This window comes from Saimiri boliviensis, chromosome 5 (genome assembly GCF_048565385.1).
Source record: "Saimiri boliviensis isolate mSaiBol1 chromosome 5, mSaiBol1.pri, whole genome shotgun sequence".
NCBI lineage: Eukaryota > Metazoa > Chordata > Mammalia > Primates > Cebidae > Saimiri > Saimiri boliviensis.
The window spans coordinates 108,261,414-108,288,434 of NC_133453.1; the positions used below are offsets into that span (position 1 = coordinate 108,261,414).

The following is a 27,021-nucleotide window of genomic DNA, read 5'->3' on the forward strand; positions in this document are numbered from 1 at the left end:
AGACTAAAACAAAGTCTAAACCTTCGTGTTAAAAATGAGCATTTCCCTACACTCCAAGCGGGGCTGAAACGCTGCTGTTACATCCCACAGCCCCGAAACTGGTCAGTACATTACAGTCCCTTCCAGCGTGAATAGAGAGAGTATTTGATGGAGGCCTGGGGAGGAAGCAGCTAGTAAAGGTGAGAAGTGACCATTCTATATATGACAAAAAAGGAGGGACCAGCCAAGGGAGAAACAGAGTTCACAGCCAGACCATAAGCTTTACTTACCATATTATGTAAGTTTTTCCTGATCTGTCGAATAACACCAGGAAAAGTGGGTCGAAGCAACTCTTGTAAACTAGAAGGCCACGAGTTATATCTGCTGTCAACCTCCAGGTTGTTGACCCACTACAAAAAATAACACAATAAGATGCATGCACATTAGTCACCAGTTAGTATTATTGCAATAACAACAGTAAGTCTTCAAATTATTTTTAAGAAGAATCACAAGACAAGACCATTTTCAAAGATAAAAATGTTGTGTGCAGTGGCTCACATCTGTAATCCTAGCACTTTGGGAGGTTAAGTAAGTCAGGACTGCTTGAACGCAGGAGTTCAAGACCAGCCTGGACAATATTATGAGACCTCCATCACTTTCAAAAATATATAAAAATTTGGCCAGGCATGGAGGCTCACGCCTGTAATCCAAGCACTTTGGAGGCCAAGGCAGGCGGATCACCTGAAGTCAGGAGTTCAAGACCAGCCTGACCAACATGGTGAAACCCCGTCTTTAAAAAATATATATATAAGCCAGGCATGGTGGCTGCTGTCCCAGCCACTCAGGAGGCTGATGCAGGAGAATCACCTGATCCCAAGGGGTTTGAGACTACAGTGAGCCATGATCGTGCACCACTGCACTCCAGCCTGAGCAACAGGGCAAGACCCTATCTCAAAAAACAAAAAAATAAAAAATAAAAAGATCGAGTAAAAAAATGAGTGACTAAAAGACGAGCCACAGAATAGATTAAGACATTTGTAAACAACAAACCCAATAAAGGACTAGTGTCAAGAATGAATAAAGGCATAAAAATAAGATAAAGAAGCAAAATAACATTTTTTGAGATGGAGTCTCTCTCTGTCAACCAGGTTAGATAGAGTACAATGGAGCAATCTTGGCTCACTGCAATCTCTGCTTCTTGGGTTCAAGCAATTCTCGTGTCTCAACCTTCCAAGTAGCTGGAACTACAGGCACTCACCACCGTAACTGGCTAATTTTTATATTTTTAGTAGAGACAGGGTTTCGCCGTGTTGGCTAGGGTCATCTCAAACTCCTGACCTCAAGTGATCCGCCCACCTCGGCCTCCCAATGTGCTCAGATTACAGGCATGAGCCACTGCGCTCAGAACTAAACTTTTTAAGAACAAAGGGGGAAAAAAAGTAAAAAACAATTTTAAAAAAATGGTACGAATAAGAAATTCACAGAGGAAACCCAAAATGGGCAATAAACATAAGAAATGTGTACACCCTCAATTGTAATCTAGGAACTATGAGCTAAGACCTCAATGAAATTTCACACTTGCTAGACAAAAAAAGTGAAAGTTTGTCAAGATCCAAGAACAGGAAAAGATATAAAGGAAAAAGAACTCTCATGCAATGCTAGTGTGTGGACAATCACTTTAGAGAACTAGATCTAATAAAGTTGAAGACTATATTGGCACTAATTTTTCTAAAATAAATCCAGTACCACTAAGTACTCTAGATCCAGGTATCTACCCCAAATAAATTCACATGTATACACAAAAAGAGAGGAAAAAAAGAACCTAACTACAGTTGTGTTTACAACAGCAAAATTAGAAACTACTCCATATCCACAAAGAGCAATGGATCAGGAGGCTGAAGCGGAAAGATGTCTGGAACACAGGAGTTCAAGGCTACAGTAAGCTATGATTGCTTCCCTACACTCCAGCAGGGTTTTGCCATGTTGGCCAGGCAGGTCTCAAACTCCTGAGCTAAAGTGATCTGCCCACCACGACCTCCCAAAGTGCTGAGATTACTGGCGTGAGCCATTGAGCCTGGCCAGATTATCAAAATTTTTAAATTATTAAATAGGAGCCAGGCATAGTTGTGCATATCTATGGTTCCAGTTACTCGGGAAGCTGAGGCAAGAGGATTGCTTGACCCCAGGAATCTGAGTCCAGCCTGGGCAAAATAGTGAGACTCGTCGCTAAAATAACAAAAGAAAGAAAAAAAAATCTGATAGGAATAAAAGGATAAAATAAGAGGCAAGGGAATGCACACCAACTTGAGAAAAGAAACAAACTGCAGGAAGGAGAGGGAGGCTGGTAAGGGACAAAGAAGGGCTTCAACTAAAACTTTTTTTTCCAAAAAAAAATTAAATCTAACACAAAATGACTAAATGTTAAGACAGTAGGCATAATGATGGGTTTTATGGTTGTTAGTCCCTTTATGTTTGTATAAATGTGTGTCATGTTGAAGTTATTATCCTTTACTCCTTATAAGTATTGTTAACAGAAAAACAAATGACATTTACAATGTCTTCATCAAAATAAGTTGTATCACCAAGTGTGAATTCAAGTAATGATCATCTACATTCTATATTATTTCTCTTAAATAAATATGCAGTACAGAAACAAAAAAAAAATCAGATCAGCTCTCCCCTTTTATTTTTACCATGACTGCCCAAGATGACACTACTCCCCACCTTCTCCCTCTCTCTTTCTCTTTTTGAGATGGAGTCTTTGCTCTGCCACCCAGGCTGGAGTGCAGTGGCATGATCTCAGCTCACTGCAACCTCCACCTGCCAGGTTCAAGTGATTCTCCTGCTTCAGCCTCCTAAGTAGCTGGAATTACAGGTGCATGCCATCACATCTGGCTAATTTTTGTATTTTGAGTAGAGATGGGGTTTCACTATTTTGGTTGGCCAAGCTAGTCCTGAACTCCTGACCTCAGGTGATCTGCCCGTGTCCAGCTTCCCAGAGTGCTGGGATTACAGGCATGAGCCACCACGCCCAGCACTATTCCCCACATTCTCTGACAGATGACAAGACAACGGCTCAGAAAGATCCCACAGCAGGCAAAAATCTATATAAATCCTTCAAATATCAAATACCAAAATCCTACTAAAGAAGGTTCTTAACTAAAAAGTGACATTTTTGATAATAGTTTTAATTTACAGATGTCACAAAATCACACAAGAACTGTATGCCATTGAGAAAATACAAATTAAACACTTTTTCAAGAGATGATCACCTGAACCCTAGGGGCATGCTGAAGTGAAAAAAAATCACCGTTTGGCGAGGCATGTTGGCTCACACCTGTAATCTGAGCACTTTGGGAAACCAAGGTGGGTGAATCACCTGAGGTCAGGAGTTCGTGACCAGCCTGACCAATATGGTGAAACCTCATCTCTACTAAAACTACAAAAATTAGTTGGGCATGGTGGCATGCACCTGTAATCCCAGTTACTCAGGAGGCTGAGGCAGAACTGCTTAAACCTGGGAGGCAAAGGTTGCAGTAAGCCAGGATCACACCACTGCACTTCAGCCTGGACGACAGAGCAAGACTGTCTCAAAAAAAAAAAAAATCACTGCCTTAACCACATTAGCAACAATAACCCAACTTTTTTGGAGCATTTAAGGGCCTAATTTATTACATACACAAAGTCCCATATAAGTGACTATAAATCTTTCACATCAACAAAAGAAATGGTGTAAGACTTCACCCTCATAGGAGACAAATTTGAAAATCATAATAAAGATTCCTGGTCAGAAAGTCCTTTGATCACCCTAAAAAAAAAAAATACTCACTGAAATAGCAGGACTCCTGATGTCTACTGCATAGTCAGTCTCAGAGGGCTGGATGTTCAGCTTCAAAACATTATGCAGAGAAAGGCCTTCTATTCCCAATCTATGCAGACCCTCCATTACCCGAGCTTCATTTCTCAACATATCAAACAAACTGGGGGAGAAACAGAAAGGTATTTAGTAGGAGAAAAATGCTTAAAAAAATTCTCACCATGAAAAAAAAAATGTATCAGTTCAATCTCAATGCCAAATCAAATTAATTGAGAAATTAAGAACTGGAACTCCTCTCTAGTTTCGTCTGCTCAAAGTATGCAGAAGAAAGCAGTTAAGACTGATTTCTTGGTTCATCTTTATTCATATTCACTGTTATATATGTAAGTTATCTCAAAGAATAAACATACAAATTGAGGATGAAATAACCCTTTAGGGTATTTTAGGGTATGCACTTTTATATCACATGATTTTAAAAACAGTACATTAATCTCTCTGTATTCTTTCTTATATCTGCATGTGAATTTATAATTATCGCAAAATAAAAATTAAAAAAAGATACTACTATATTATATATGCTTAATATATGTTTCAATGTCAGTACCAATTCACAGAGGCAAACATATGACCACAGAAAAAAGGCTGGAAGAATCCACACCCAACTTAGAAGTTTGCTGTGAGAGACAGAAAAGATAGACAGGAAGAAGAAATAAGATGATGTGACAAAAAAAATTTTGACTGTCTGAAAATAACAAACGAATAAAGTCTGAATTCTACCTGAGTGCTACCCAGCCCAGAATCATGAAGACAATAGAATGCAATGTAATCCTGAACCACATTTTAACAAGAAATGGATATTCGAATAATATATTTAGACAGAACACCTTCTGAGACACAAGAGACAGTATTTTTTTTCTTTTTTTTTTTTTTTTTTGAGATGGAGTCTTGCTCTGTGGCCCAGGCTAGAGTGTTGTGGTACAGTCTGAGCTCACTGCAACCTCAGCCTCCCAAGTAGCTGGGACTACAGGCATGCACTATCATGCATGGCTAATTTTTGTATTTTTAGTAGAGATGGTGTTTCACCACGTTGGCCAGGCTGCTCTTTTTTTTTAATCGATTGATAGCTTTTTTTTTTTTTTTTTTTTAAGACGGGGTTTCACCATGTTGGTCAGGCTGGTCTTGAACTCCCAACCTCAGGTGATCCACCTGCCTTGGCCTCCAAAGTGCTTGGATTACAGGCGTGAGCCACTGTGCCTGGCCCAGGTTGCTCTTAAACTCATGATCGAAAGTGATCTGCCTGCCCCAACCTCCCAAAGTGCTGGGATTACAGGTGTCAGCCACTGTGCCTGTCACCAGAGACGGCATTTTTTTTTTTTTTTTTTTTTTTTTTGAGACGGAGTCGCACTCGTGTTGCTCAGGCTGGAGTGCAATGGCGTAATTTCAGCTCACTACAATCTCCGCCTCCTGGGTTCAAGCAATTCTCCTGCCTCAGCCTCCCCTAGCTGGGATTACAGGCACATACCACCACACGTGGCTAAGTTTTGTTTGTTTGTTTTTTTTCTGGCCTTGTGGGGACAGAATTTTTTTTTTTTTTTTTTTTAAGATGGGGTTTCACCACGTTGGTCAGGCTGGTCTTGAACTCCCGACGTCAGGTGATCTACCAGCCTTGGCCTCCAAAGTGCTTGGATTACAGAAGTGAGCCACCATGCCCGGCGAGAAATTTTTGTATTTTTAGTAGAGACAGGGTTTCACCATGCTGGCCAGGCTGGTATCAAACTCCTGACCTCAGGTAATGCGCCGGGCTTGGCCTCTCAAAGTGTTGGGATTACAGGCGTGAGCCACCATGCCCATTCAATGATAGTATTTTTAATAAATCTACCTCACACTTTTCCAAAAGCCAAAGCACCTGTTCTTTTCTCTGTTCCCATGGTTAAGTGGAAAAGTATAGCTCTAAAAGGGCAGCCTCTGAAAACACTCAGGCCCTGAACACAAGATGGAGACATGTCATCCTGCCCATCCTAGTCACAGCATATGCCCACTGCCCATTTCCACCCAGCTGGGCCTGGTAAGCCATCAAGCTTTCCATCATGCCATATCAAGAATGAATGCCAATACGAACATGTCACAAGGAACTACACGTTACAAAAACTTTTCAGAGAATGAAAAATATTATCCATACCTGAATATATCCTGTGTATCTAAATCAATGTGAAGTCCATTGATGAAGAGAGCTGAATCTCCAGGTTGTAATCCTAAAGTTCCCTTGAAATACTGAAAAATTTTAATAATTATTAGGGAGCTGTGAGAGAATATTTTTTTTAAAATTTCAGTGTTTCTGGGCTTCACTATCTTTACAAATCTTGGCAACCTAAGGCAGAGCTAAGACTTGCTTCAAGGTGCCCTTGCAATTCAATGGCAAGCAAGACGGGGATAATACCTTAGTGTATACATATTGCAAAACACGTTGTACGCCACAAAAATATCCAAGTTTTACTTCTCGATTTTAAAAAGAAGAGAAAAAAAAGCAGATCATTGAAAGGTCTATCACTTGAAAACTGGAATTTCTTCCAAGGGAGAGAATTCATATTTACTTACACCTGGATGCATACACAGCACCCTCAGATGATAACAAAGACTGACCTGGGCCAGGCACAGTGGCTCACATCTGTAATCCTAGCACTTTGGGAGGCCAAGGCAGGTGGAGCACAGGAGGCCAGGAGATGGAGACCAGCCTGGACAACATGGCAAAACCCCATCTCTACTAAAAATAGAAAAATTAACCAGCTATGGTAGCGTGCATCTGTAGTCCCAGCTGCCTGGGAGGCTGAGGCACGAGAATCTCTTGAACCCAGGAGGTAGAGGCTACATTGAGCCGAGATCACGCCACTGCACTCCAGCTTGAGTGACAGAGCAAGGCTGTCTCAGAAGGAAAAAAAAAAAAAAAAAAAAGACTGACCCTGAGCTGCTGAATACAGTCATATCTATTTCTAGGTATGGATGATGGTAATATAGATGGGTTCGTTTTGGGAAAGTTCATCAAACTAATGACTGAGGATTTGTGTACCTCTTTGTATGCTTCATATAAAATGTATATATTTTGGGCTGGGCACGGTGGCTCTTGTCTATGATCCCAGAACTTTGGGAGTCTGAGGCAGGGGCTTACCTGAGGTCAGGAGTTTGAGATCAGCCTGGCCAACAAGGTGAAACCCCATCTCTACTAAAATTACAAAAAATTAGCTGGGTGTGGGGGCAGACACCTGTAATTCCAGCTATTCAGGAGGCTGAGGCAGGTGAATCACTTGAACCTGGGAGGCAGAGGTTGCAGTGAACCAAGATCGTGCCACTGCACTCTGGGTGACAGAGCGAGGCAAGGTCTCAAAAAGTGTGTGTGTGTGTATGTGTGTGTGTGTATACATAAAGACATTTTGGCTGGGTGTGGTGGCTCAAGCCTGTAATCCCAGCACTTTGGGAGGCTGAGGCGGGCAGATCATGAGGTCAGGAGTTCAAGACTAACCTCACCAAAATGGTGAAACTCCATCTCTACCAATAATACAAAAATTAGCCAGGCATGGTGGCGCACACATATAATCCTAGCTACTTGGGAGGCTGAGGCAGGAGAACTGCTTGAACTGGGAGGCGGAGGATGCAGTGAGCCAAGATCACGTCACTGCAGTCCAGCCTAAGGGACAGAGCAAGACTCTATCTCAAAAAAAAAAAATAAAAATATATATACACACACATTTTATGCTTTAATAAAATGTCTTACTCAAAATAAAGACTCTATGAAACAGCAATACAGTATAATTTTGTCTTCCCTAGGGGGAAAAAGGCCCTAAATTTAAGATAATGTTTGATATTTTTATTTTGGAAATTAAAAAGTAAAAACTCTCAATAAGGTTTTTCAATTTAGTAAGCATTTGAGAAACATTTATTCTTCATATGTACTTAACTAATATCTCAGATGTAAAGATTAAGGAAATCTGTGGTAAAGATAGTTAACTGAACATAAGAAATTTTTCCCTCCTGAAACTCTATTGAAATGTAAGCAGAGGGACTTTTCCAGTTATAAATCCACAAGGACAAAAAGAACAGGTAAAAAAAAAAAAAAGTCACCAAATTTTGGAAGCTGGAAGAGAGGTGGGTAAGGAGTTACTGTCCCAGCTGATCTGAGAAAGCTGAATGCTAAGCCAACAACAGGACAGGTCAACAAGAAACCTATGTCACCCTGTGGAATTCACCAAATTCACCGAAGACTGGCAGCACACAGGATATGTACAAGGGGTGATTATCAGCTAAACAACAAGTTCTGACACAAAGACAAAATCCTCCAGCCCCCCAACTGATTTCCCTCAGCCAAGTGCTGCAGTAAGTGCTCCCCCTATTCCGGCAAAATGAAGGCTCATTCCCTGGAAAAGATCGAAGCAGAACATCTGTGGACCATGGCAGATCGAGCACACATAGAAAAGGGACCCCACAAAGAAAACCAGGAATCAAAGCCCAGTCACCAAAGACTCTTCCCTCCCTACTTTTTCTACAGCTCTAGCAAACAGATTCACCCTCCAGACAGAAGACTGACAGATCCTTTTCCGGAGACTGACAAAAACTGACCAACCCAAAAGAAATGGGACAAAGATACTGTCATCCGGGTTCCCTAGGAAATGGTCACAATAGAACACCCTACAGTCACAAAGCCACATCATTAGGATTTCCAACCAGGTCCTCAGTGCCTCACTCTGAGGAAGGCCTCCACCATTAAAGAGACCAAAACCCAAAGACACAGCTTAAGAGGAAACAGATTTTGCAGACAGAAAACACAAGCACCACTTTCTTCAGAGAGACACAGGAACACCACAAAAAGAACAATAGAAACATCTGAAAATTAAATACTTGACAACTAAAGGAAAAAAAATACAAACAGGTTGAAAACTCTTCCCAGAAAGTGTTTTTTTTTTTTTTTTTTTTGAAAAAAAGAATAGGAAAGAAAAGACTTTGAAACTTAAAAGGCCAAACCAGACAGAGATGCAACATTTTAAAAAATAAAGAAATAAATATCTCTAGGAAAAGAGGAACATAAACCAGAGAAAAGAAATACAAAGAATTCAAGAAAATTTCCCAAAACTAAAGGATTTTCCAGATTTTAAGGGCCCACCAACCATCCAACAGCAGAGATTTTTGAAAAACACATATAATTATGAAATTTTAGATTACTAAAGTCAAAGAAAAGATCCTAGAGAGATCTTACACAAATGCTTCAGACTTCTCAACAGCCACAATGGAAACCGAAATTCCAAGAGGCAATGCCTTGCTTCAAATTTCAAAGTGACTTCCAACCTAGAATTGTATAACCTGCCAATATTGTACAACCAGCTATCAATAAAAACAAGTAGAAACTTGACTTTTCAGAATTTCAAATTTGCTTCCCAGGCAACTTTTCGCACAAAGAATGATGTGCTGTACCAAAATAAGGAAATAAACCCAAACCAAAGAAGACATGGAATCAAGGAACAAAGAATCCAACAAAGGAGGTTAAAGAAAGGTCCCAGGATGATGACCAGCATGCGCTAGGCATAAAGAGCAACCAGTCCATGTCAGACCACAGCAAAGCCAGATAAAATCACAATATCCAACGTGGAGAAGACAGACAGACAGAGCAGTGCCAATATGGAACAGTGGTGGGACACAGAGGGGGAGGCAGTGAAAGAAAGTTAAGCCTCATTGTTTAACTAGGAGATCAACATACACAGTCTGAACATAAAAAATAAGTATCAATGTAAGCTAGAATTCTGGAGACAAATATCAGAAGAATTGGCTAAATGTTGAAAATGAATGTCTTCAGGAACAGGGTGAGACAGGGTAGGGGCACTGCTTTCCTAAACAACACTGTAGCACCATTTCATGCTTTCAGTTAGATGCATACTGAACTTCAATTAAAAACTGAAAACACAAAGATCACAGAAATAAAAACCATATCATCCTCTTAGATAAAAGAAGACTGACACTGTTAAATGCAGCTGATTTAAACCCAGATTTCCTTATGTTTAAAGATAGAATACAAAACAGGTGTCAACATTTTCCATCTGTGAATACCTTCTGATTCTCTTCCACTTCGGTTCTAAGTTCTGAGCTCACAGCCGTTTTTGTTATTGCTCTAAGGAAATAATAACATGAGTGTTTGGCTTAATATTTGATATAAAGTCTTCAATTTCCATATTCTTAAATATGAAACACATTATTCAATAAATTAGAAAAAATTAAATGGAAAAAACCTTAAATCTTTATAATTGATAAGTACCTTTCTCAGATGTGTATATTTTTTGTAAGATACAAAATCAGGCCGGGCACGGTGGCTCAAGCCTGTAATCCCAGCACTTTGGGAGGCCAAGGCGGGTGGATCACGAGGTCGAGAGATCGAGACCATCCTGGTCAACATGGTGAAACCCCGTCTCTACTAAAAATACAAAAAACTAGCTGGGCGTGGTGGCGCGTGCCTGTAATCCCAGCTACTCAGGAGGCTGAGGCAGGAGAATTGCCTGAACCCAGGAGGCGGAGGTTGCGGTGAGCCGAGATCGCGCCATTGCACTCCAGCCTGGGTAACAAGAGCGAAACTCCCTCTCAAAAAAAAAAAAAAAAGATACAAAATCAAAGAAATGTAGCCACCATAGCATTATAAAACGAGTGCAGTTGTTTCCAAGTTCTTAAACATATGCACCCTATTTCTATATATGATCTCTACTACTCACAGACTAAAGGATAATGCTGAGTACACCATGGCGGCAGATTGCTCTTCCCACTTGAACATTTATGATGGAGGTGGAATCATTCATGTACACTTTCAAGCAGCATGCTGGACTAAATGAGAATTTACTACGTGTTGCCTAAGTCCCAAATAAACAAGCTTAGTTATAAAATACCTAACATCAGAAGTCAAAACACTTAATTCAGTGACTCAAGAAAACTGGGAACCATTTAAGTCAATAGTTTCTAAAACTTTGTTTTAAAACAATCTTGCTGGCCGGGTGCAGTGGCTCATGCCCATAATCCCAGCACTTTGGGAGGCCAAGGCAGGCGGATCAAGAAGTTAGGAGTTCGAGACCAGCCTGGTCAACATGGTGAACCCCGTCTCTACTAAAGATACAAAAATTCGCCAGGCGTGACAGCGTGCACCTATAATCCCAGCTACTCTGCAGGAGATGGAGGTTGCAGTAAGCCGAGATCGCGCCATTGCACTCCAGCCTGGGTGACGGGGCGAGACTCCATCTCAGAAAAAAGCAAAACAAAACAAACAAAAAAAGTTTTGCCTTGCATTTATGAGATGTGGAGCAGTATTACAGAATTGAAAGCAATATCAGAAAACTTACAAACAAAATATTTTTTCTTGAGATGGGAGTTTTGCTCGTTGCCCAGGCTGAAGTGCAATGGTGCGATCTTGGCTTACTGCAACCTCCACCTCCCAGGTTCAATCAATTCTCCTCCCTCAGCCGTCCACGAAACTGTGATTACAGGTCCCTGCCACCACAGCCAGCTAATTTTTCATATTTTTAGTAGAGACAGGGTTTCGTCATGTTGGCTAGGCTGGTCTCAAACTCCTGATCTCAAGTGGTCCACCCACCTCGGCCTCCCGAAGTACTGGAATTACAGGCGTGAGCCATCACGGCTGGCCCACTTCACGCTTCTGGACACCAGAAAAGGCCGGCAGATCACCTGAGGTCAGGAGTTTGAGACCAGCCTGGCCAACATGGCAAAACCCTGTCTCTACTAAAAATACAAAAATTAGCCAGAACTTGGCCTCCCAAAGTGCTGGGATTACAGGCGTGAGCCACCATGCCCAGCCCCCCAAAAAATCTTATTCTGTCACTATGAACCAGTCACTTAGCCTCTATGACTAAGTTTCTTCGAGATTCAATAAGATGACATATATAAAACCTTTCATGAAGAAAACCACTATGGTGTGGGATAGACTCTAGATTAGTTATTTACATGAGTAGGACTCATCCAATCCTGAAAGACAAGTATTTTTCTTCCCATTCCACTGCTGAAGAAAATGAGGTAAAGAGAGGTTATTTACAAAGGTCACACAACTAATAAGTGGAAGTGGCAAGAACATAACCTAAATCTGTCACTTCAACCACACAATACATGGTCTTTCCATCTTCAGGACACAGAGCACCATCTGTAGCAGTAGTGGTGGTGGTGGTCATAAAGAATCTTAATTTTCTAAGCATTTTCATATTTTTATTACCTCATTTGGCAAGTGAACATGACAATAACTGGGTATAATGTTAAGGAGAAGAGCATTATTCTGTATTACCTGGCTTTGGTAGGAAAATTTTGACTAAGATCCTTCATAACAACCAAAGCCAACTCAACAGGAGAAGCCAAGATTCGAGCAGCAGTCTGGAAACTGAGATCTGCAACGAAGTCAAATGTAATTAAAAGTGGATTAATCTAATGCAATGAGAAGCAGAAAAGAAAATCGTATTTACCTCCCACTCTTTTCTTGGTAATTAAGAATGTCTTAGAATGCAATCATTTCAGAGTGTGCCCATGATTTAATTTCAGGTTTTATTCACTTCAAAGATCCCTGAGGGTTCAATTGAGCCATTTCTGATATATCTGCAAAAAACACTATAGCACACACGAATGCATGTAGCAGTGGCTAAACCAGACCCAAGTACTTTTCTTTTTTCTAATTTGTGATGTAAATACATCACAAATACAGCGTTAAGACGCTCAGTAAACTATGTTAGGAAAAGATTTGAAAACCAGTTCTTTGGACAGAGAAATACACACACATCCTACCACACTGACATGTCTTTAATGCTCTGTAGATAAACAGCTGAAGAAATGTATATACACAGGAACTTAAAGACTAGGACCTATTTCTCCTATTACAAGTTTATGTATGGTCACACAGAAAGATTTGCAACACGTTTATATATATTACTTCCATCTAGTGTTATCTGTTTACAAAAGGACTTCCTTTCTTCCCTGATTACTCACAAGTAATCACTCTTATCTTTAAAATCTGAGGCACCCTCAGAATCAAGTACTACATACTATTAAATTCAAATTTTGCATTTTTTAAAGCCACAAAACTTAGCCAAAAAGTAGGCCAATGATCTCTCCCTGTTTTCATTACCTTGCAACTGCCAAACTTTTAATGGTGCCATTTCATTGGTGCTCTCTACAAGATGCTTTCTCAGTTCTTTCAACTGTCCCTCCAGGTCAGGGTGCAGGTCTCTAAAAGAAACATAAAAATCAGTCCTTTTCATTATTTTTTCTTTCCCAGAGCACAAGAAGAAGTAAGCCACCTTTATCTTCATGGTTTTCCTCTCCCAACCCTAGGAAAGTTTCTACACTATAGGGGAAAAAATAAAGTATAATTATTTTCTCTTTAGAAAAATACAGAAAATTAGAAGTTAGTTTAAAAATCATAAAATTTATAGAAAAATTTCTAGAATAGTGATTCCCTATGAGGTAGATAAGGAGACCGAGAGTGGTTAACAAAAGACTTTTCAGGCCAGGTATGGTGGCTCAAGCCTGGAATCCCAGCCACTGAGGAGGCCAAGGCAGGAGGAACACTTGAGCTCAGGAGTTTCAGGTTAGCCTGTGCCAAACAGCAAGACCTTATCTTTTTTTTTTCTTTTTTTCTTTTTTTGAAAAAGGAACAAAGGAGGCTTCAGCTATACCTGCAGTGTTTACTGATCTGTTTTATTTTTTGTTTTGTTTCTTTTGTTCTTAAAGTAAAACAAAGCTTATACTGGAGGAGCAGGGGAAGAAAACTATTTAATAAATAGTTCTATAGAACAGAAAAGCAAGTATGGTAACAATCTATTCTGGGTTCTAAGTATGTGGGAATATATTCTCCTCCATGCTTTTGTGAATCATTTTAATCTCTCAAAGTAAAACTGAGGGGGAAAAAACTGCTGCCAGTCCCAAAATGAATTTCTTTTAGCCTACATGCTCATAAATCTTTTAGTCACATGAATACAATTCAGGCTAATTATAGTTACTGGGTTTTATCTTTAAATATAGCATATTCCACTACAGTAAAAGAGAGGTGATCTGGGGCAGAGATATAACATTTACGTTAGACAGATAGATGGCTAGTAGATTACTTTTGTCCTTTAAATGCTATAAACTCAAAATTTCTTAATATAACATACAGAAATTAAACTTCCCTCAGACTGTTCACTGTCCAACCAACCCATTTCCAGTCTTACTACAGGTTGAGCATCCCAAATCCAAAATTCGAAATCCAAAATCCTCCAAAACCCACTAAATGTCAATATGACATTCAAAGAAAATGATCATTGGAGCATTTCAGATTTCACATTTTCAGACGTGGGGTGCCCAACTCCTAAGTATCATGTAAATATTCCAAAATTGAAATCTGAAACTCTTCCAGGGTAAGCATTTCAGAAAAAAAAGACACTCAACCTGTACAAACTCTTAAATGCCAAAAAATGAGGCCAGGCACAGTGGCTCACACCTATAATCCTAGCACTTTGGGAGGTCAAGGTGGGTGGATCCCTTGAGCCCAGAAGTTCAAGATCAGCCTGGGCAACAAGGCAAAACCTGATCTCTACTACAATTACAAAAACTGAGATGAGGGGATCACCTGAGCCTGGGGAGGTCGAGGTTGCAGCAGGCCATGATGGCGCCACTGCACTCCAGCCTCGGTGACAGACTAAGAACCTGTCTCAAACAAACAAAAAGATCCAATTACTTTGGAAGGCAACTATGCTCACCACTATACCACCAACGCACCTAAAGATCCAATTACTTTGGATAGCTAAATAACTATTCTTAATGTCTAAAAGGTAAAATAGCCTCAATATTCTATATGATACTTTTGTGCTATGAATGCATAAAATCATAATGCTACCAATATAAACATAAACAACATATATGTGAAGAAGGATTCTGAAGCTGGGAGTGCTGGTTCCCACCTGAAACCCCAACACTTTGGGAAGTCAAGGCAGGACAATCACTTGAACCCAAAGTTCAATACCACCCTGGGCCACACAGCAAGACTCTATCTCTACAAAACATTTAAAACTTAGCCAAATAATAAATAAATAAATAAAACTTAGCCCAGCATGGTGGCATACACCTGCAGTCCCAGCTATTCGAGAGGGTGAGGTGGGAAGATCCTTTGAGCCCAGGAAGTCAAGGCTGCAGTGAGCCATGATTGTGCCACTGCTCTCTAGCCTAGGTAACAGAGCAAGGCCCTGTCTCAAAAAAAATTTTTTAAAAAGGATTCTGGAAGCCTAGGTCAAATAAAAATAGAATATGATTATATCCTAATGAGGCCAAAACTGATGTTAAACAAGAAGAAATGTATGTATGTGTAGAATGAACTCAACATGTAATTCAATGTAAACTGAAATATCTCTTCTAAACTGTTAATCTGGTAGCCAAATGTCAGAGCTGAAGTATATAAAACTGAATCTAGCATATCATACACTATTTCTACATGATCACTTTCTCTCTCTCTCTCTCTCTCTCTCTCACACACACACACACACACACACACACACACACTCGCACATACACAAAGTCCTAATAAAAATTTCCAGATAAAGTAGAATTCAGGGCTCTAAACAATTATCAAGCCCTGAAGGAAACAACTACATCTTTTAGAATAACAGCTAAGAAGACTTTCCAGCTATAAAATACTACGATGCTTTCATTAAATGATTATGGAATTAGGGAATTTTAAAAAATACCATTCCCTCTCACATAAAGCAAATTCTAATAAAATGTTTTTTTCTGGGCTGGGCACCATGGCTCATGCCATGGTATTCCAGCACTCTGGGAGGGTGAGGCGGGCAGATCATTTGAGAGCAGGAGTTCAAGAGCAGCCTAGCCAACATGATGAAACCCTGTCTCTACTAAAAGTACAAAAATTAGCCGGGCATGGTGGTGGGAGCCTGTAATCCTAGCTATTCAGGAGGCTGAGGCAGAAGAATTGCTTGAACCTAGAGGATGGAGGTTGCAGTGAGCTGATATTGCATCAGTGCACTCCAGCATGGGTGACAGAGCATGACTCCATCTCAAATAATAATAATAATAATAAAATGTTTTTTCCATTGAGCATGTATAAAATTTACTACATCTATTTTTCATTTTTGCTCAGACTATGTTTGAAAAAAACTTTTAAATACATTTTTCTCCTGGAAAAATATTAAGTGAAACAATTCAATTTCTCCTATTACAGCAATAAAAAAATGGTATGTAACTTAATGCCATCAACTCAGAGGCAAGAAAAAGAAACGCACTTAAACTGTGGGCAGGTAGCCAAAGTATGAATTAAGAATAATGCGGAACTGGGCACAGAGGCTCATGTCTATAATCCCAGCACTCTGGGAGGCTGAGGCAGATGATCACAAGGTCAGGAGTTCCAGACCAGCCTGGCCAGTATGGTGAAACCCTGTTCTACTAAAAATACAAAAATTAGCCAGGCATGGTGGCAAGCACTTGCAGTCCTGTACTCGGGAGGCTGAGACAGGAAAATCACTTGAACCCGGGAGGCGGAGGTTGCAGTGAGCTAAGATAGCACCACTGCACTTCAGCCTGGGCAACACAGCAAGACTGTGTCTCAAAAAAAAAGAATAAAGTGCTTCAGAATAATATGAAATCATAAACTGTAGCATAAACTAAGTGGTTGATTCTCCACTTTAGGACTAGAGATAGGTAACTCAGACCGTAATGAGTAAGACGACGCTTAAAATAAAAGAAAGCCTGGAGGCTCAAGGAAAATGAGGGCATCTCCCAAAATACACAGAACATACGTACCTTAATTTCCCAAAGAGGAAACCCTGAACCTCATCAATAGGATCATTTTCACCAATCACTGTGGTGTTTACCTCAGTTCCTATGAAAAAAACAAAAAATATGTTATTAATAATTGCTCAGATTAGAACAAAAATGTTACTAGTCTCATGAACTTCATAAAATTGAATAATGTGAAAAAAATCGGAAACCACTGAAATTATACCATTTAAAATGCTGAGTATCACAATACCCTGTGGCAATAGTTCTTTAAACAAACAAAATAAACGCATTTTAATATCTCCCATGTTCCTGGATAAAGAATACATTTTTTCCCTTAAACTTTGGAAAATTTTATATGCTAAAAATTTCAAAATTAATAGTTTTAAACATTATGAACAAAGAATTTTCCAATTACCAAAATTCTGAAGAATTTATAATTACTCAAACTTAACGCTAAATACAATTATTGAAGAAAACAGGATGAGGTAGTAGGTTATTTTCCATCTGCTATACTACTCAGATTTATTCTTTTATCTTTAAAATGAGCTTAAAAGAAAGAAAAGATAGCACATAAAACTTGTCAACGAAATAATAAATTCAAAACCCTAGAGTATTACAACAGAAAATATCCATAGTAAAATGTTCCATGTACAGAAATAATAAGCAACATAAAATTGTTTGTTAAATATAGGATAATTTAAGATTTCATGTTGGAGTCACAAATGAATGGCTATTTGTAAACTGATAACATCAACAATAACTACTATTTAATGAACATTTTTATGCAAACCAATGTGCCAGGTTCTTTTGTTGTTATATGTTTTTTTCACTGCATGAAAAACTTCTTTACTTACACATCTTTTCCTTCCCAAATAATGCAAGAGACGTGTATCATTACCTGCATTTTATACAAGAGAAAACTGGGACCTAGAGAATTTGCTTAAGGGTCACCCACTCACATGTAACAGAACCAGGATGCAAATACAGGTTCAGCATATGCCTAAATCTATTACTTTTCATACAGAAACAAACTCCCTTTTAACTCATATTTGAAGAAAACACATTAGTCCTATTTTTACAAATTCACCTTTCACCTGAGTATCATCCTTGGCCTTGTACTCAGTGCTCTTAATGGCCAATTCCACACCATAGCCAGAGAGGTAAACAGGCTCCTTCCTGGGATTCTGCAAGAAAAGCAAGAATTCCACCATCAACACCTCACAGTGTACACAGCATGACCATGCTAATGTTGCATCTAGCAGCCATTACCTAGGATTATGCACTCGAAATATCTTTAAATTGTTTTTTCAGAATATTAAATATATGGCTAAGAAAGCCCACTAAACAAATTTTTTTAGTCCAAAACCTACCAAAAAATCAAGAGTAATAAAAGCACTTATCTACCATTAAAATATTGATTATACTTTTTAAAAATCAATTCAGACTGTGTATCTCTCTCCTTATAAAATCCTAGCCTCCTTTTACATAGGCTGCTACAACTATGAGAATGGAATTCTAAGGCAGAAGCAAAACCAGATGAATGGGCAGCTGAGAAGGCTAAGGTCCCAAACCAAAAGAAATGGAGAAAGAAGGTCCAGAACCTACAAAGCAGGGTTAAAAATTGATGAGTTCTCAATCCCAGAGGTGCATTTTGATGCCTATGGGAGTAAGGTTTTTATTAAATTTAAATGCCTTCGAGCAGAGCTTGGGCTGACCAGATGCCACAGGCTCACCAGCATCCTGACTGAAGATGGCCCTTCAGAGATTAACATCTATCCTAATAGCAACGGAGGGGATAGAGGGAGAGTTAAAAACTGGACTTCGAGAAAACTTTCTGCTTGTACAAATTTTCATGTAAAACATTATGGTCAGGCACAGTGGCTCACACCTGTAATCTCAGCACTTTGGGAGGCTGAGGTAGGCAGATCACATGAGGTTAGGGGTTCAAGACCAGTCTGGCCAACATGGTGAAACCCTGTCTCTACTAAAAATACAAAAAAATTAGCCAGATATGGTGACACATGCCTGTAAGCCCAGCTACTCAGGAGGCTGAGGCAGGAGAATCACTTGAACCCAGGAGATAGAGGTTGCAATGAGCCAAGATCAAACCATTACACTCCAGCCTGGGCGACAGAGCGAGACTCCATCTCATAAATAAATAAATAAAATATGTATTGTTTTTTTTGCATGAACTTAGTACTGAGCTTAATATGATATAGAAACTTTAAGGGCTAACAAACTTTACATTAAATATTTTAAATGACTAAATATTACACAGTCTTAAAAGCTTAATATTACATCAAGTCTACCTATGAAGACTCCGTTTAGAAAATCCTTCCAATTCAAGGTGGCAAAGAGAAAACAGAAAAAAGGCTGAAAAAGAAACTGAATTCTACAGTCAGTCCCATAGTATGATGACCATTACTAAAGGCAGAAAAGATTATTTACATGGCTCATTTTGAAATAAAATGTAAACTTTATCAAGTCACTTTTTTAGCATAACTGTTTTATTATATTTCTTCAGAATATGTACAAATAATAGACTCAATGAAACTACTGTATTTCTCAAGGAGTTCAAATAACTAAAGTATTTTATAAAAAGGGAGATTATTAGCTTATGTTCTAAGGTCATGCTGGGCAAACCGCATTCAAAACAGGTGTAAAATAAGTCAATACTTACAAATATATAATGTCTGAATACATAACTAATTTTGCCTGCATTGCTTTTTGATGTAAGTTGATGGTGAAAATTAGAAAATTCCTCAGAGCCAATCTCAGAATAGAAAATCACCACTGGGCTTTCAGGATTAGATGAGGGATATCTGTGATCTCCTTTGAACAATAAAGGTTTGGGTCTGAAAATAAATAATAAAAACTTACAATATAAATAATTGCAAAACACTAAAAAAAAAAGATAAAGTTCTGCTATGAAAATTTAAAGATTATAAGTATCAATATGAAGGGTAGCATGATCTTAAATACTTTTCACTAACTAAGATTACTATCAGGAATGAGTTTTATTTATTCATGACTAAAAATAACAAAAGTACATTATAAAAAATACTAACGATAAAATGTAAACACTGGCCAGGCCCAGTGGGTGATACATGTGATCATAACTAAGACAAACCTGGGCAACATGGCAAAACCTCGACTATACAATAAATAAAAAAAATTAGCTGGGTATGGAGGCGTGCATCTATAGTCCCAGCTACCCAGGAGGCTAAGATGGGAGGATCACCTGAGCCCAAGAGGACAAGGCTGCAGTGCTCCATGATCATGCCACTGGACTACAACTCCTAAACTACCAATTCCTAAAAAGGGACAAAAAAAGGACACATATTCAAATGACTACTAAAACTTAAGTACGACACAAATAATACGTTTGTTTGTTTGTTTGTTTGGAGATAGAGTTTCGCTCCCGTTGCCCAGGCTGGAGTGCAATGATGGTCACTGCGGCCTCCACCTCCTGGGTTCAAGCAATTCTCTGCCTCAGCCTCCTGAGTAACTGGAATTACAGGTGCCCACCACCACACCCGGCTAATTTTGTATTTTTAGTAGAGATGGTGTTTCACCGTGTTGGCCAGATTGGTCTCAAACTCCTGACCTCAGATGATCTGCCCGCCTTGGCCTCCCAAAGTGCTGGGGTAACAGGCACAAGCCACTGCACCCAGCCAATGTAATATGTTATACTATGTTGTATTTTGAGAAGTCTCAGTCTGTCACCCAGGCTGGAGACCAGTGGTGTGATCTTTCAGCTCACTGCAGCCTCGACCTCCAAGGCTCAAGGAGGGACTGCAAGTGCACACCACCATCCCCAGCTAAATTAATATCTTTTGTAGACATGAGGTTTTGTCATGTTGCCCAAGCTAGTCTCAAACCCCTGGCTCAAGCGATCCACCCATCTCAGCCTCCCAAAGTTCTGAAATTATAGGTGTGAACAACCATAGCTGGACAAATATATTTTTCTACCACATAAATAAAATATGATTACCTTTTTATTTAAAAATATAAATAATGCAAAAAGCAGAGAATGACATCAAGCATATTACCTACCAATTTACTAAGTCTATTTCCTCTACTATTTTTACTACTATGATCTTCCTAATGGATGTTTTTGTTTCTGTGTTTGTTTTGGAGTCAAGCTCTCACTCTTTGCCCAGGCTAGAATGCAGTGGCGTAAACACAGCTTACTGCAGTCTCTACCTCCTGAGCTAAAGTGATCCTCCCACTTCAGCTTCCCGAGTAGCTGGGACCAAAGGCATGTACCCAGCTACTGCCACAATACCTAGCTACTTTTTGGAGAAACAGGGTCGCACTTTGTTGCACAGGTTGGTCTGGAATTCCTGGGATTAAGCAATCCTCCTGCCTCAGTCTCCCAAAGTGCTGGGACTACAGGCTTGTGCCCCTAATGAACTAAATATTTCAGTTTTCCTCATAAATTATAGAACTCCTCTCCAAAAAATTTATCTAAGGATGGCATCAAGATATTAATAGATCTTAATAAAGAGATTTTATGATCTACCAATCTCTATTATAATAAACTATATAATTCAGCAGAAAGCAAAGATATGCATAAGGATGCTCAATATAGCCTTATTGTAACGGGGAAAAAAAGAAAATGACTTAAAATCCATGAGTAAGAGGTAAATTACCAATTATGGGACAGTCTTACATAGGTTACGCATGTGTTAAAAATAATGAGGTACACCCACTCATACTAAATGGAAAGATGCCTTTTATAAAAATAAAACTACCTACATGTATAAATTTAAAGCCATAGGAAAAAGTCTGAAGGTATATATGCCAAATCATTAAAAGCAGTTACCACCTCTCAGAGAGGAGACACCGTTGCTCTTTTCTCTATAAAGGTGTGCATTACTCTTGTAGCAAATTAAAGTTTTTTAAAAGAATTACAAAGCCACCAATTTTGTTTCCCCCAAGAGAGAGCACTACTGTATTACCATGCAGCTATTTCTGAATGTCCCTGCCTTGACCCTGAGAAAGCTGGAACACATACTATGCTTTTTGGTTGGCACTCTGAGTGAGAAGCACAAATGCCACTTGGTGGGCAGAGGATGGGTGCTAGGCAGACAATGTCACTAAAGAAGACCTACACCACTAACTACCATTAGCAGTACTGACAGGGCAGGCCAACCCCACGTAGAGATCACTGTTCTATCTATGAACAGCATTAGAGGAGGTACAGAGGGCTTGCTGCCCTAGCTAGAGAGCAAAATGATACACAGTAAAGTTGTCTACCACAGGAAACCTACCACTGGGCAAAAAAGCTGGTATGCTAGTTACCAAATTAGTATTCAAATCAAGCCTGCGATTATCTTTCAAATATCCTCCTTTGTCTAAAACTAATTATCTCCTGAGAGATCATTATCATTAATATCATTACTCCAGGCACTGGCTTTAATACACATAGTGTTCCTTACTAAGCTAATGACAAAGCCTATGTCATTGCTCAGATGCAGTCTTTACTAAATAACAACAGTTAATACCAAATACTTTTATTTCCATTTTGAAATAAAATTAGGAAAGTAATTTCTTTCACAAAACTACTTTAAGTGATAAAGCTGAGATTCAAATCTAGTCAGTCTGGTTCCAGAAGCCATACTCTAAACCACTATACCTAATAATACAAAACAGATGAGAAAATCAGAAGGTAGACTAAATACAGAAGCAGCACTGGAAATGCATATGTAAATAAACCCAAATCCATGTGTGGTGGTTCATGCCTATAATCCCAGCACTTTGGGAGGCCAAAGTAAGCAGATCTTGAGGTTAGGAGATCGAGACCAGCTTGGCCAACATGGTGAAACCCCGTCTCTACTAAAAATACAAAAATTAGCTGGGTGTACTGGTGCATGCCTGTAATCCCAGCTATTTGGGAGGGTGGGGCAGAAGAATCACTTAAACCAAGGAGTCAGAGGTTGTAGTGAGCCGAGATCGTGCCACGGCACTCCAGCCTGGCAACAGAGCGAGACTCTGTCTCAAAAAACAAAAAAAAGAAAAAGAAAAGAAACACACAATCTACCTTTCAGAGGCTGTCAGTAGAAGAGTCTCCAGAGAATCAAATTCACAAGTCTTCTTTCCATGCACTGAAAAAAATGAATTACATCCTTCTGGCGGAGGTTCATCAGCTGCTATCTGTCACATAAGACGTAATGCATACTTTTTAACTTTCTAATCAAAAATGAAATAAAGACGTGTATAATCAAAATAGGTGGTTAAAATATGACAAAACAACATCAATGAAAGTGGCTAAGTGTGGTAGCTTATGCCTGTAATCCCAGCACTTTGGGAGGCCAGAGTGGGAGGATCACTTAAGCCCAAGAGAGTAGCCTGGGCACCATAGTGAGACTGCATTTCTACAAAATAAAAACACAAAAAATTAGTTAGGCATGGTGGCATACACCTGTAGTCCCAGATACTGAGGAGGCTGAGGTAGGAGGACTGCTTGAGCCTGAAAGGTTGAGGCTGCAGTGAGCCATAATCACAGAACTGCACTTCATCCTGGGCAACAGAACAAGACCCTGCCTCAAAAAAACAAAATCGATAAATGCAAAAACAGTAATGGCTCACACCTGTAATCCCAGCACTTTGGGAAGTGGAGGTGGGTGGATTATCTGCAGTCAGGAGTTCGAGACCAATCTAGCCAACAAATCAAAGCCACAATGAAATATCAGCTCCTGCCCATTAGGAAGGCCTCTTTTTACAAATCGGAAAGTAACAAGTGCTGGAAAGGATGTGGAGCAGTAAGAACCATCACACTTTACTGGTAGGAATGGAAATGGTACAGCAACTATGAAAAAACTTGTTGGTTCCTCAAAATGTTAAACAGAATTACCATGTGATCGAAGAATTACACTTCTATGTGTATACCCAAACGAACTGAAAGCAGGGACTCAGCCAGATACTTGCATCCCAATATTCCACAGCAGCATTATTCACAATAGCCAAAAGGTGGAAACAACCCAAATGTCTATTAGGGGATGAATAAACAAAACATGGTATATACATACAATGAAATATTACTCAGCCATCAAAAGGAGTGAAATTTTGATACATGGGTTAGTCTTGAAAACACACTATGTGAAATAAGCCAAACACAAAGAAAAACACTAAGATTCCACTTATGAGGTACCAAGAATAGTGCCTAAACTCACATATTTACAAAGTAGAATGGTGGTTGCCAGGGGCTGGGGAATAGTTGGAGATGAGAGGGGAAATAAGGAGTTATAATATTATGGGACAGAGTTTCAGTTTTCTAAGATGAAAAAAGTTCTAAAGATGGAGGTGGTGATGATTGCACAACAATATGAATACATATAATACCTATAAACCATACGCTTAAAAATTGTTAAAATGGGCCAGGCACAGCAGCTATGCCTGTAACCTCGGCATTTTGACAGGCCAAGGTAGGTGGATCACCTGAGGTCGGGAGTGGCTCATGCCTGTAACCCCAGCACTTTAAGAGGCCAAGGCGGGTGGATCACCTGAGGTCGGGAGTTTGAGACCAGCCTGACCAACATGGAAAAACCCCGTCTCTACTAAAAATAAAAAATTATCCGGGCGTGGTGGCACATGCCTGCAATCCCAGGTACTCAGGAGACTGAGGCAGAAGAATCACTTGAACCTGGGAGGCGGAGGTTGCAGTGAGCCGAGACTGAACCATTGAACTCCAGCCTGGGCAATAAGAGTGAAACTCCATCTCGAAAAAAAAAAAAAATTTCTTGCCTGCTTTTAGACCTATAGCAGGCTGTGATTAGATGCTGGCTCACTAGTTTAACAAGATTACATCTCCCAGGCTGTGTTGCATAAAGTCTTGCCATCTCTTTTCTATATAGATAATTCCTTTTCTTATATATTTTTTAATCTGTGGGTTGAAGACTTAACATTGATTTTGCTTCTTATTTAAAATAAAATAAAATAAAATAAATCCTAGAAAATTTCAGGTAAAAAAAGCAATGGCTCTGTAATTCAATTCTAGGACAACTGCAATCTATCCATTCATTACAACATACGCTCTAAAATGCTGTTCTTTAAGAGCACTGGACCCACCTGCTGGAAGGCTTGGATCGTAGCTGAGTAGGAACGAAGAGACAGGCAAAATTTCAACAAATTCTGCTGGAGAGGTGACAGAAACTGAAATGCGGCTTCCAATATTGCATGATAATAGGAATAATCAGTGCCTGTCAAGGAAAAACATTAACCAAAGTAATTGCATGTGACTAGAGATATCTAAAAAAGATAGTTCATGAAGCATAAAGCTGTGTTACAAAGGTATGTGATGGAAGTTTTACGATAATATTGTCTCGAACTATCAACAAATGCTTAAAATTCCCTGGAGGACACAATGCAGCTGGACTCTTCCTCTCTTCTTCCCAACTATTCCCGCCCCTGGACCACTATTTTCCCACTTACCTGGATGACTTACTGGTATGTACTTCTTCAGAAAGAATTTAGCTGTAAAATCACCTACTCCAGGAAGTCTCCACAATCCCTACCCCATGCTTCAATGGACCAGTTAAATCTCTTCATTGATCCCAGAACACTTCTCTGCTTACCTCTTCCACTTACCATATCATTCACTAAATTATTCATTGACTGTCTGTCTACACCCCAACTAGATTTTTGGTCCCCAGAGGCAGAGACTATGAGCTATTTATCCTTATATCCGTGATGCCTAGCACACGATATCTACTCCAAAAACTAAACAAAACTGAGTAATGTGATGATGAAGTTACACACTATTAAAGAATACTGATGAAATTGTAAAGTTTGAAAAGAAGCATTTAAACAAAAAGTTGGACCAAACTATTTTGAAGAAAAAAAAAATCCATGTTCTAATGTGAAAAAATCTCCAGCATAAATGAAAAGCAAAGGCACAAAACAATGTACAAAGTAACTTATTTTTTTTAACCAGGAGAAAGAATGAGAAATAAGAGTATATATGTATATATTTGCCATTAAAAACACTGAAGGCTAAATAATTTAAAATGTTATAAAAAGCAGGAAAAACACAAAAGAAACACGTTCAAAAAGGAAACAAGATTTTTCTGTATATAACCTTTCATATAGCTTTGACTTCAGAATCACATATTATCCATGCAAAAAACGTAAACTTTCCATTTTATAAGACAAGCACAGTGATTCATCCTTGTAATCCCAGCACTTTAGGAGGCCAAGGAGGGAGGATTTCCAGAGCCCAGGAGCTCAAGAGATCAGCCTTGTTAAATAGTGAGTCTCCTTTTTAAAAAATGACAATAGGCTGGCACAATGGTTCACACCTGTAATCCCAACACTTTGGAAGGCCAAGGCAGGTAGATTACCTGAGGTCGGGAGTTCAAGACCAGCCTGACCAACATGGAGAAAGCCTGTCTCTACTAAAAATACAAAATTAGCCAGGCATGGTGGTGCATGCCTGTAATCCCAGCTACTCGGCAGGCTGAGGCAGGAGAATCACTTGAACCCAGGAGGCAGAGGTTGCAGTGGGCTGAGATCATGCCATTACACTCCAGCCTGGGCAAGAAGAGCAAAACTCTGTCTCAAAAAAATAAAGAAATAATTTTATAAAGTAAAATAAAATAAGAATAGGCTGGGCGTGGTGGCTCACACCTATAATCCTAGCACTTTGGGAGGCCAATGCAGGCGGATCACCTGAGGTCAGGAGTTCGAGATCAACCTGGCCAATATGGTGAAGCCCCATCTCTACTAAAAATACAAAAATTAGACAGGCAAGGTGGCATGCAACTGTAATCCCAGCTGAGGCAGGAAAATCACTTAAACCCAGGAGGCAGACGTTACAGTGAGCTGAGATCACACCACTGCACTCTAGCTTGAGCAACAGAGGAGACTCCATCTCAAAAAATAAATAAATAAATAAATAAAATTTTTCATCTAAAAAATAAAATATAAATATTTTATGAGGTAGACTATAAAAGGTTCTGTACTTCAATAGCATCTTCTATGTAAAAACTAGATTTTAAAAAATCTCAAAATTAGGCCGGGCACGATGGCTCACGCCTGTAATCCCAGCACTTTGGGAGGCCAAGGCAGGTGGATCACAAGGTCAAGAGATCAAGACCATCCTGGTCAACATGGTGAAACCCTGTCTCTACCAAAAATACAAAAATTAGCTGGGCATGGTGGCACGTGCCTATAATCCCAGCTACTCAGGAGGCTGAGGCGGGAGAATTGCCTGAACCCAGGAGGTAGGGGTTGCGGTGAGCCGAGATCACGCCAATGCACTCCAGCCTGGGTAACAAGAGCAAAACTCTGTTTCAAAAAAAAAAAAAAATCTCAAAATGAGGCCAAAATGTTAATGGTGTCAATCTTTGGGTGGTAGGAATATAAATATTTCAAACAAAATGTTTAACATACTTTCATGTTGTTCACTGAATTTATACTCCTATAACTTTAATGAATAGGTA

The 27,021-nt window shown here is 39.4% G+C and overlaps 1 protein-coding gene across 5 annotated transcripts in view; it reads right to left on the bottom strand.

Moving 5' to 3' along the window:
* UGGT1 (UDP-glucose glycoprotein glucosyltransferase 1) overlaps positions 1–27,021 on the bottom strand; it is a 113,442-nt gene that overhangs the window by 71,838 nt on the left and 14,583 nt on the right. For all 5 annotated transcript variants that reach the window (XM_010342230.3, XM_010342229.3, XM_003931603.4 and 2 more), the window contains 11 exons: positions 24,650–24,780; positions 22,623–22,735; positions 19,257–19,431; positions 17,664–17,760; positions 16,598–16,676; positions 12,936–13,036; positions 12,105–12,204; positions 9,884–9,944; positions 5,976–6,067; positions 3,809–3,959; positions 270–389 (listed from right to left, as the gene is read on the bottom strand). In XM_010342230.3, coding sequence (XP_010340532.1) covers positions 270–389; positions 3,809–3,959; positions 5,976–6,067; positions 9,884–9,944; positions 12,105–12,204; positions 12,936–13,036; positions 16,598–16,676; positions 17,664–17,760; positions 19,257–19,431; positions 22,623–22,735; positions 24,650–24,780 — 1,220 coding nt within the window. The remainder of the gene's footprint in view (positions 1–269; positions 390–3,808; positions 3,960–5,975; positions 6,068–9,883; positions 9,945–12,104; positions 12,205–12,935; positions 13,037–16,597; positions 16,677–17,663; positions 17,761–19,256; positions 19,432–22,622; positions 22,736–24,649; positions 24,781–27,021) is intronic.